Source organism: Lutjanus erythropterus, chromosome 6 (assembly GCF_056507025.1).
Source record: "Lutjanus erythropterus isolate fLutEry1 chromosome 6, fLutEry1.hap2, whole genome shotgun sequence".
In the NCBI taxonomy this organism is placed as follows: Eukaryota; Metazoa; Chordata; class Actinopteri; order Lutjaniformes; family Lutjanidae; genus Lutjanus; species Lutjanus erythropterus.
This window is the reverse complement of record NC_139322.1, coordinates 26,249,071-26,261,149: the sequence shown is the minus strand read 5'-3', so window position 1 is coordinate 26,261,149 and position 12,079 is coordinate 26,249,071. Positions and strand designations below refer to the sequence as shown.

The 12,079-nt window shown below is 40.0% G+C and overlaps 1 protein-coding gene across 5 annotated transcripts in view; it reads left to right on the top strand.

The window, feature by feature from the left end:
• LOC146325401 (band 4.1-like protein 1) overlaps positions 1–11,859 on the top strand; it is a 59,666-nt gene extending 47,807 nt beyond the window's left edge. For 2 of the 5 annotated variants that reach the window (XM_084721413.1, XM_084721412.1), the window contains 10 exons: positions 2,525–2,680; positions 3,860–4,849; positions 7,222–7,266; positions 7,784–8,197; positions 9,213–9,434; positions 9,550–9,609; positions 9,853–9,942; positions 10,097–10,177; positions 11,427–11,543; positions 11,658–11,859. In XM_084721413.1, the coding sequence (XP_084577539.1) occupies positions 2,525–2,680; positions 3,860–4,849; positions 7,222–7,266; positions 7,784–8,197; positions 9,213–9,434; positions 9,550–9,609; positions 9,853–9,942; positions 10,097–10,177; positions 11,427–11,543; positions 11,658–11,663 (2,181 nt within the window). In that variant the 3' untranslated portion in view covers positions 11,664–11,859. Of the gene's footprint in view, positions 1–526; positions 557–2,524; positions 2,681–3,859; positions 4,850–7,221; positions 7,267–7,783; positions 8,198–9,212; positions 9,435–9,549; positions 9,610–9,852; positions 9,943–10,096; positions 10,178–11,426; positions 11,544–11,657 lie in introns of all 5 variants that reach the window. The other 3 variants (XM_084721411.1, XM_084721414.1, XM_084721416.1) reach the window with 3 other exon arrangements.
• Positions 11,860–12,079: the final 220 nt, after the last annotated feature.

The window sequence follows — 12,079 nt, the reverse complement described above, 5'->3', positions numbered from 1 at the left end:
GCTGCTTCTCCTAACTGGGGATATGCCAACTGGCGTCTACTGTAACTAATCCACTGACTATGGATACATTAAATAATCCAGACTGTCCCTTCAAATACTATAGGAAATATTAGCATTGCATAAGTCACTGAAGTCTCTGTTCATTTGTGGTTTTGTAATGCCTTCTCACCAAATCTTTGGATGAAGAAGTATGGGAATAATCCCCCTCTCCAAGCACTTACGCTCAGTCAATAGATGACTGCATTAATTACCAGTTGGCTGACACAGAAATGGATTGTCCCTGTCTTCTTGGCAGAACATTAAATGGCATAACAGTCTTAGTCTACAAGCGCAGATGGTGGCAACTGTTTCTGTTTGTCTGTCCTTGTGGCCGCCTGCCTTTTTGACTCACCTGCAGCACTTTACCTCTTTGTCTCTGCACACATCTGTTCTTCAACCCCCTAATCCCCAACCTCCTGCTTTGCTCAAAACCCTTCACTTCATCTCTCACTTGCCCCACCTCGGGCTCCCTCATCTGTCGGACAAGGATGTGGCCATCCCTCGGCCCAAACAGGAGGTACTGCTTGTCCTCTCTATTTGGCATGTGCTGTGTTTGACCCTCATCAGGTGTGCTGTGTTTTTCTTCTTCATAACTGTGCCTGTCACTTATTGTTAGGTCACAGTAAACAGCCAAAGCTGTGGAAACATTCAGGTTATTTTTTGTGTATTTCGTTTCTCAGATGTAATATCACAGTTTTGCATGTCAGTTTTATATTTTCTGAACACGTCTCCCAGTTAAACTCTGTTGTTATATGTCTAGAGTTTGATCAGCATATAATCACAAGGTAAATGAGTTTAAGGTTTTGATCTACATCTTTTAAAGTTTGTTTGGTTCTCAAATGGTTATTTATCATAATGTGTAAGATGTGCAGCAACACAAAAATATTTTACTTTAAACCTTCAGACCTTGAACTCAATTCAAATCAAATCAATTCACTTCAGTTCAGTTCAATAAATCTTTATTGTGTGCAGAAGGCAATTTTGGTGTAGCATAAAACCCCCCAAAAATAAACGTTTTGATCTTAGTATACTATAATACAGTTTGCATATGTTTCTGGTCTTTAATGGGTGCAGTATTTTACATCCAGAAGGCAAATGAGAAGAAAACAAAAATTCTGGTGATCCATTTTCTAAATCTGATCTAAATTGTTTTCTGTCCTGTGTTTTGACTTAAAGAACTACTGCACACTTAAACATGTTGCTTGAGCTGTAAAATAAATTTTATTACTGTACTGTGATGAAACACATCAGTGCTGATCTTGACACTGATATTTCTTAATACATTTATAATTGTTAGCATTTCATGGTTTAAAAGTGGCTCAAACCCCCTTCTCCTCTTTTAAATCATCCTGAAACTTGCAGGACCCATGCTAACATCGAGCCAACCATTTAGAAATAGTCTGCTTCATGTAATTTATATATATATATATTTAAAAAAAGAGTGTGGACCGCCCAACTCTGATCAGAGCAGAGTTCGGTAGACCACCTCTTTCAACTCCTGCTCTTGAGTGGGAGTCTGTGAAACTGCTCTTACTGCGACACTGAGCGATGTCTGCCTCTCTGGTTGATGTCTCATTACCTACTACATAGCCAAAAGGCCACGGCCCCCTACTGTGCCTGTCCCGCGAGCACCCCAGCCCACCCCACCCCCTTCCTCTGTCCCTTTGCCCACTTTTTTCACAATTTTCAAAATTATGGCATGGCTGGAGTTAGGCTCAGGGAATGCAGTTACATTTTAATAACGGGTGGGAGAAAATTCACTAATATTCTTTAAAAACCGTTTTGGCAGGTTATTTTTTTCCTTGTCAGAATCGTTTTTTAAATTGTATGTTATTGTAATACTGATTTGGCCCACACGAGGCTGAAGTGCATCACTATCCCATGTTCTAAATATGACTAAAAGCATTCATGTAAAAATTTATTTTTTTAATTGGTGGCAAGAATCGGCAGCCAAGGAAAGACATGACAGCAATTTTGCAAAATTTTTTAACTCCATACGAACCTTGTGTACATGGAGAAATTAACTCACCTGGAGGAAAACATATAAATACTTTTAGTTCTATTTAGTATATGAGATAGTAGTGCACTTCAGCCTCTTGTGGCCCAAATGAGTATTACAACAACAAACCACCATTTTTTTTAAGGAAATATTATCCTGACAAAACCTTTGTTTTTTACCTGTTCTGAAGTCATTAACACAAAGAGAGAGACTGGTTAGATCAGACTTGAAAAAATGGATTACCAGGACTCTTTTTGCTCACTAGAATTAAAATCATCCTTCAGCATAATTAGAAAACAGAAAACAGACAATCATTTGCCACCCTCTCATCAGAGCAGCACTAAAGCAAGACGAAAAACCTCCAGGTTCATTTTCAGGTTAAATCCATATCGAGTTTAACTGTAGAACTGAGTCGAATACATTCAGCTCTGGGTATTTAACTTATGTTAATTTGTGTCCTTGCTGTGCCTTTCACTGTGTAAGCAGCAGTACCTGGACAAGCCAGAAGATGTTATACAAAAGCACCAGGCCAGCATCAATGAGCTGAAGAGGGCTTTGAGGCAGCCCAACAGCAAGATGGCCCAGAGGGAGAAACGCCTCTCCTCAGCCACTCCTCCTGGAGGAACCCCTGAGCGGAAAACAGTAAGAACGAGAACCTATTCCCAAGTTGTAATACTTAACTCTTCTACGTTTAATTACCTATTTATTGTGATTTTCTAAAAATGTATTGGTCACCCTTTCCTATCTTTTCTACTCCATGCAAATGTTGATTCCATTGAACCAAAACACAGAAAATCAGAAAAGCACCATGAAATGCATCAAAGTTTGCAGTCGTAGGTCTCCCAGTTAATCTCTATTATCTTCACTACAGTAATAGACCTTTTTCACGGCTGCCATATTGATAAGAAGTAGTAGAGTAAACAGAGGTACCACTAAGGATACTAATTAAAGGGACAGTTTAGATCATTTGAAGTGGGGTTGTATGAGTGTATGGAGTTTGGAGAAGCAGAGAGGAGTACTTGGATGGAAGTTAAGTGATGTAGTGCCGTGGACATGGTCAGCAAGAAAAAGTATTTTAGCCACTTAAAAAAGTCCACCTAAAAAAAAACAAAAAACAAAAAAACATCAGCGTACACATGTATGTTATATTTAGAATATTTTTACAGCTTTGCTTGCCGTCAGATAGCCTTTCCTTACAGGAAATAACCGTTATATAAGCCAAATATTATGCTCTCCAAGCCAACCAAACTCCATAACAGAAATCAGTCATTTTACTTGGCAGAACAGGGGAGTTGCACGTCTGGCGCTGCCTCGATCTGTTAGTTTATTTGTGTCACACAATAACAGATCAACGCAGCCGTAGATCAGTAACTCCCATGTCCTGTGAGGTAAAATGACTGACTTTGCTGTGGCATGTGGTGGGTTTAGAGAGTGATATTTGGCTTTTATAAGACTGGTTTCCTGTCACGAAAGGCTGTCTGATGGTACGATAATTTGGTGTAAATATTGTAAATATCTTGTATATTTATGCTTTATTTTTCTAATTGGACATTTTTTAAGTGACTAAAATACTTTTTGTTGCTGACCCTCATACCTACCCTACATCAAATAATCCGAACTATCCCCGAATCCATTTGACCTGAATGGTATAAAACCTTAAATAGTATCACTGGTAACACCTGTGTTTACACTACTGTTTCATGTCAAGTGGTTGTAAAAAAAAAAGGTCTATTAAGAGGGGTAGCAATGCTATCACAGATGGACGAGCAGTTTCTCTACAGTAGCTAGGCTAATGCAACTGTTTACTCTATGTCAACATAGGCGACCGCTGATGCCAAATTGATTGACAAGCAGGACACTTGTGAAGGAGCGCTGGATATGTACTCTAAATTGGAAAAGAGTAAGATTCCTTGGACTGAAGCAAATATGAACAATTGTCAAACACAGAAGGACTCTTTAAAAACTAGACGTGGAACATCACCGAAACAGGAGACAGACTTTACAGCCACAGGACTAACAGATATGGATGAAACAGTAGCAACTAATGGACATCATGATTCTGTATTAGGGGGAAATGACGTCCAAGAAAATGGATATGGATCTCCACCTGACAGACAGGGAAGTGCAATGAGGCATTGTCAGTACGAACACAATATTCATCGAGAGAGACCAAGGACCTTTGAAACTCTGCCTGTCGATTCTCTCCCAAAGGGCAACGGGGGTAGAATCGAGAGTGACACGAGGCATTGTGAGACTCGGAAAATAAAAGACCCGAGCCTCACGGGCGCGAAGGATTGCAACAAAACAGGGAACTCGCACTCGGAAGTCACCAAAATAGTTCCTCTAAAGCCACAGAGATCAAAGAAGTCTTTGAATAAGGAGAACAAAGGTGTTGTAAACCCTCAAAGTCAGTCTGATAGAGGCGTCTACGGTGCGATGGGGGATGTACAGATAACAAAATCAAGAGATGAATCCTGGGTGGATGATAATACTGTACGGCAATCTGCCACAGATGCTGTCGAGGAAAATACAGGAGCCACGAAATACCATCAACAGAGTAAGGAGTTGTTTGGACAACAGGAGCTCAGAGACTGTAGACAAAGTCAGTGGACAAGAGGAGGACAGGAAGATCATTTTCAAAACAGCTCAGAATTTAAAGAGAATCCCTTCTCTACCGCCAAATTTCCAACAGCTCCCCCTCGAACTCTCCCTCTGAAAACGCAGTGGTCCAGGGACAGACAGAGCAACATGGACAACAGCCACGTCCACCACAGGACGCCCAGCCAAGAAACAGCCAAGAGGAAGCAAGCGGTAAACCATCTGCCCCCTAAACCTGTTTGTCCATCATCGGAAAGTAAAACATTGCATGAGCTTCAGGCGATGTCGTTCAACTCTTGTTTTTACCATCTAAAAACAAAAAAAAAAATCACACACATACTTCAGAACTCATGCTGTATATAAGAAAGCAAAAGTTCACGTTCCTTCGCATCGCATCATTGGCCTCAGAGAGCTTTTTGCTTTCCGTTATTCCCCCTCCGCAAAGCTTGACATCTGCTTGGCCATTTCAGAACGCTTCGGGCCTTTAAGCAAAAGTTCACAATGCTTAAGCTTTAGGCGTCCCTTTTTATCCCACCTTAACTTGTCACGTTAACACCTGCCTGGTCTCTCCTTCCAACATCCTCACACACAGGATAAAGGTGGCTGCTGTTGCAAGGAGCGCAAGACCTTTCCACCATTTTTCTTTGAAACCTCTTTTTCACATAATTTAAATCCTTTTTTATAAATGGCTGAGAAGGGCATTTGAAGCAAATGTTCTGCCTTGGCACCTCTGTAGCACTAGCAGAAAATGAAAAAGGCGATTAGATGTAATCACGGGCTGCAGAGCTGCCAAACCTCTTCAGGGCTTAGGCATTCATATGCTGCATTTCCGAATATGAATACCTTTTTCCTGCAAGGGATTTTTGAAAAATCTAACCTCTCAGTGCATGGCATTACCATTGCACTTGCAGTCATTTTTAATGGTGTCAACCTGTGAAATATACCCTTTGCGCATGCCTCAACAGCCTTAAGCTTTACAGACTCTGGGAATTCTCATATGTGGTTATTGTGTAAGTTTAAAGGGATAGTTAGATTTTTTTTGAGTGAGGTTGTATGAGGTACTTCTCCATAGTCAGCGTATTACCTACAGTAGATGGAGGTTGATACACCACAAGACGCAGCCAGAGTACAGATGTAGGAAGCTGAACAATTCACACCTGTGGACAGGGTCAGCAGCAAAATGTTTTTTATCCACCTAACAAAGGCCTACTTTAAAAAGTCAATATCAGTTTAAGTGTGCACTACATTTAGAATATTTTCACTGCTTTACCTTTCTGTCAAACACACTTGTCCTACAGGAAAACACCATCATATAACCCAAATATAACTCTCTCCAAAGCAATCAGACTCCTTTGGCAAAAACACTTATATTACCTTGCAGAACATGAGCGTTGCTGGTCTACCGCTGCCTTGATTGGTTAGTTTGTTTGTCTCGTGTGACTTTGGTGAATCTGAAATAACCCTTTAAATCACCAAAATCACACAATAACACAAATCAACCGATTAAGGCAGCAGTGTACATGGAGTCTGGTTGCTTTGAAGAGAGTCATGTTTGGCTTGTATATTGGTGGCTTCCCATCAGTAAAGCAGGGAAAATATTCTAAACATAAAGTACAGTGATTTTTTGGTTGGCCTTTTCTTTTTATGTAAGCCAAATATCAATCTCTCCAAATCAACCAAACTCCGTAAGTGAAATCAGTCATTTTATCTTACAGAACATGGGAGTTCTGCAGGTCTACCACCGCCTTGATCTGTTAGTTACTTTGTGTTATTGTGTTTTAAAAGCTTAGTTCAAATTCATCGAAGTCACACAATAACCCAAACAAACTAACAGATCGAGGCAGCAGTAGTTCAGCAACTTCTGTGTCCTGTGAGGTAAAATGACTTCGCAATGGAGTCTGGTTGCTTTGGAGAGAGCGAAATTTGTTCTATATAATGATGATTTCCTGTGGAAAACGGCTGTCTGACGATGAAGGTAAAGCTGTGAAAATATTTTACGTATAGCATAGAGATAGACATTTCTTTTTATTGTAGGTAGGCCTTTTTCATGTGGCTAAAATATGTTTTTCTTCTGACTCCTTCTACAGCAGTATGTTGCTGAGCTTCTCACACTGGTACTAACTTTGCTTTAAACTGGGGGTGTGCCAGCAGCCATCTGCTGTAGGTGATACACTGAGTATCAATAAGTACCTCATACAACCCAACTTCAGAAAAAAAAAGAAAGCTTTCCCTTTAAAATCAGCTTTAGTGGATGAATGAAGTGTTTACATTTAATACCTAATGATGCTGGAAGCTCCACTTGGTACAAAAGCAATTAGTTTAAACGCTGTCAGTTGGGGACATTGTAAACTATACTTTCTCTAAATTTGGCAAATACTGTTTTTATCAAACATTATGTCAATGCAGTGAGAAAAATACTGTTATCAACATTTCTGCTCTCTTTTCTGATAAAAATTTACACACTCATTAGCTACAGTAAAGATAAGATTGGTGTCATGGTTTGTGGTTGTTGTAGTTTGTATGATATGATACAGCTTTATTTGTTTTTTATTAATGTCTGCTGGGTGTTTGTTTTTCTTTCATAGGAGACGCCTCCCACACCCGCTATTCATGAGGAGCCTCTCAGCGAAGTGAGTCATCTCTCAGCTCCACCAATCTCTTAATGGTTTTTCCACATTTTTAGCCACCGCATCTTTGGAAAAGACTAAACAAACTACACTTAGTTATTTATCACATTTTTTTCTTGCAGATGTTTTCAATAGCGTGTTAATGTTTATCTGCAAAGGTTCGCCATTCTGGTTTCATTAAAGTCACCAGAGCCAGTAAATTTAACATCTAATGAACGGGGGAAACACCACCACCAGAATTCAAAACACATGATTTTGAACTGCTAACATTACACAATGACTAAATCTCATTTACAATATTTTTTATTTACATTGACAATATAAAAAGATAAATTCATTTTTTATTTATTTTCCTAATTAATGTATTTTTGTACATCACATGGCATGTTGGTTGTTTTGATAGGATATCTTGTTTTTTTTTTAAGTTTATTTTACTGTCCACTCAGGGGAATATCAGTCAAACTGTTGTTGTTTTATTCAAGTGTTAAATTGTAATAAATGTCCTGCACTCTTTTTGCAGAGGGAACCATGGGAAAGACGTTTGGGCTCTGTCTCTGAGGACGACCAGGACCACGAGATCCTGTATCTGAAGGAGACCCACCTGGGCATTGAGCGCAAATGTTCCAGCATCACGGTCAGCTCCACGTCCAGCTTGGAGGCCGAAGTCGATTTCACCGTCCTCACGGACCTGCACACAGGCATGGAGGAGTTCTCCAGGGGCATGTCAGAACTGGGAGACAGGGATCTGTCTCCTGATGGAGGTCTGTGCTTTGGCATTGACCTGCTCCAGCAGCAGCAGCAGCAGCAGGGCCCGTCTGAACCGCCTCCTCCATTAGTGTCGGCCCCTCTGTCCAGAGGAGCCAGCAGCAGCCCTCCAGCCAAACACATCCAGGCTGAAGACGTCCGACCAGAGGTCAAACGGCCAGATGTGCAGGTACTGCTAGTGTTTTCATATCAAGTGTGTGTGTGGAGCACTTACAGGCTTCTGCTCCTTTATTTTGATGTATTCTGGCAGGTAACAAGAACAATGCTATTTTTAGTCACCTAAAAATGCATATACAAGTGTTTCATACCTCTCTGTGTTTTTAACTAGAAGCACAAGGGAAATAAATAAAAGAAAAGAGCGCAACAACAGGAAATAAGTCTGGATTCCCCAACCACCACTGCTACCACCATCACCTTCCTTTCCTCTTAGTGCCACCCAAGTTTTAAAGTGTGATGACAGACCGCCAAAGTGAGCTGTTGACGAGTGCGTGTTTTGTTTACAAGCTCAGTCGCAGTCATGTGCAGTAGTTGGTCAGTGAATCATATAAAAACTTAAAAATAGAACAGCAACGTTTCCACTGTGGTTCGAATGGAGGAAAAAAAAGGTGTGTGGTGTGGTGTGATCACACCCGAGGTGTTGAGGTGTTTGTCACAGATTTTAATGTTTTTTCTGTGTTGACAGTCGTAGAATGTAAAGCACACATTAACTGGTTGTTATGAACACACTGACAGGCAATGAGTTCAACGCTTTTTATGAGGAAAAAAACTCTATTTCTTCTCCTTCCGGTTTTTTCTTTCCCTTTTTATCTTACTAGTAACCTAAAATACCTATAAACTTACATTATAGATTATATTTTGACAGTTTAAAAAGCACAGTGTTTAACATGTATATATCATCTTACCTTACATTGTCAGTATAAATTAACTACTTTTTGGGTTTTAAGCAGGAGGTGTCAGAAAAGTTACCACAGGGATAACTGGTTTGTGGCGGCCAAGCACTCATAGGCCAGACTGGCAAGCTGACTTCATTTTTGCAAGAAAAGTGCTTTCAGCTTTACATCAGTTAACTCTCGGTCCTTTTGAAGCTTGTTTTCACGCTGAATTCAAGTCAAAGGCAACAGATCTTTTGCCTCATCTGTCAAATGTACAAACACCAACATTGTTTTGTTTTTCTCTCACTTCAGCCTGTAGTGCCCAAAAAACCAAAGAGGTCGGTGCCGGTGTCGTCGTCGATGGACAGAGATCATTCGCACAGAGAACCCAGTCGTGTCTCTGCCGTCACACCGCTGAGCAGAGAGGCCAGTGACGTCATGCCCACACCGGCGGTGAGGAAGACGGACGTCAGGACAGAGACTCAACCCAACGGGTCAGAGGTCACCACCACCATTGTGGAGTTCACAGATCAGGTTAGCTGCATAATTTAGTGAGGCATATTTTTGATTAAAAATAATATTTGGTGGAACTAGAACTAAATTTAATTATGTTATAAAACAGTCACATAATTGAATTTGTCTGTTTCAGGATCACGGCATCAGTGGCCTGAGTGAAGTTTCTTACTCTACGAGACAGAGTGTGTCCCCTGTGAGTACAAACAGAAGGACCTTTCCAATTTTAACTCAACCTGCAGCACAGTCCCTCCTGCTCCCCAGGGTTTAAACCTACTTACAGACGAGAGCAAGACATGAATAAAATGTGTTATAAATGTGTGCCTTGATAAGATGTCCTCAAATATGCGTAAAAAAGAATTATAGCTTGTATTATCATCTGTATTCATGTAATGAATGCGATGTTTGTCTAATGCCGCCAGCTGTTTTTCTTTCTCAGGTGCACATGAGCAGTCTTGGCAGAGAGGCGTCGGGGTCGCCCATCCTTGTCACTGAAAACGTTACCTCGGCAACCACTCATGTCACCAAGGTAGAGAAGCCGAAGTAGAAGTTACAAGAGCTTATGATTTTATGTATAATTATGTTTAAATGGACTTTGCAACATGCGCAGGTGCATCTCATCTCTTCTGAGTTCAGTGTGGACTCCTGAAGGCTATTAAAAGGAAAGTCACTGTGTGTTGCAGACGGTGAAAGGAGGATACTCTGAGACCAGGATCGAGAAGAGGATCATTATCACAGGAGACGATGATGTCGACCAAGAACAGGTGAGCTGACAGGAACAAATGAACTGTGAATGACACGGTAAAGTGTGCATGAGTCGCTGGTTTTGGGTGTTGTAGTATTTGGATTGGATTTGTTGGATCTTTGCGGATAAGAAGTACTCTACATTTCTAATCATCTATTCTGATTATTTACTATTTCGGTCTTGGAACTATTAATAACCTGTATTTTAAAACAGGCTATTAAACACTTAATGTCCTTTGAATTTAAATATTGCCATGTCAAAAAGTCATAGATTAAACCTTCCTACATACAGTACATGATGGTTTTTACATTTTTGCAAACATTAACATCAATATCGGCCTACTTTAGTCATTTCATATGTTGAACAAATACATTAATTGAATAAATGAAATGAAATCAACTGTTCATTGTGAGCAGGGCTGCAACCAGCAGTTCTTTTCATTATTGGTTACTTTGGCGATTATTTTCAATCCATTGTTAGACTACAAATTATTAAGAAATAGTGGAAAAAGTCCAATGTGACATTTTAAAAAATGTGGAGTTTGACAATTTAGTCAACCCTAAGATTAACAATAATACATGACAAAGAAAAGTAGCAGATCCTCACTCAAGATCCTCAAGTGTCTTTCCATGTGTAGAAAAATCTCTTTCTTGAACTGACATTGTGTTAACTTTCACTTTTATGATGTTATTGAACATCATTGAACATTTATAATACTTAATTTTTTTTCATTAACTATTTTCACATATGCTGGTTAGCTGCTTCCAAATTTATAATTCACAATAATAAAAAATTGTGATTGAAATGTTAAATTAAACAAGCAACCGTAAGCAACAATAAAAGAAAGAAGGGAGAAATATGACAGGTTGGATACTACACACACATTAAACACAAATGTTCATATACATGCCATTTTAATGATGTAGTTGTAAGTTCCCATCATCTAAAAGTCCACCTGTTCCCAAACACATCTTCCATATTTATTGCTTTGCACGTCACTTTCTCATTAACTTGGACTTTTTGAACCGTATTTTTCCATTTTATTAAATCTGGGGGGTTGTTTTTATCCAGCTCTTTTCTTATTTGCCTCAGTGCTGTGATTCAGAGGAGTCAGAATAAATCATTTTCATCTTGACTGAGTCCTTGAATAGGAGCTTTAACTTCAGTCTTGAGCCAAAAAACACAGAAATCAACAAAAATCTAGAATTTAAAAATGTGTTCCTGTGATTTATTTTACACAAGAGCCACAGTTCACTCTTTCCCCGCAGGCTTTGGCTATTGCAATACAGGAAGCCAAGCAGCAGCATCCTGACATGCAGGTGACCAAGGCAGTTGTTGTCAGGGAAACAGAGTCGTCCACTGAGGATCGACACGGTGCATCAGAGGTACAGGGTGCCATCTTGACTCCAAAAGATAATATCTGGCCAAGATTTAGCCTCACACAACCTCCCCTTTGAGGGATTTAAGGCTGACTGTCTCTTCTTCTTTCTCCCCTGCAGTCCTGATTTCCTGAGACAAGAGTGCCCCCCTTTGGATCAGAAGTGTCAGTGTCCCAGTACCTACCCACCATCCCTACTGATAGACTACTGCCAATGGCACTCAAATGGAGCCTCTTGTACACAGTCACGCACACACAGAGATGAAACAAGACTCCTTTTAAATTCTTATGTTTTATTTTTATCCAAACACGTCACTGTTGAAGTCATTTGTGTCATGCAGGAAGAAGAAGAAAAAGAGTAAACATCCTTCGTGGTCCTTGATTGGTCGACAATATGCCACCAGAAATCCAAACATCTGGAGCAGTTAAAGAGATAATCCAACTAAATTCCCTGCAACCCTCTCAGGGCCTCTACATTTAAACCACTTGCTTAAGTATTCCTCAAAGGTCAAAGGGAATTAGTGCAGAAGGGGTTTGTTTGGA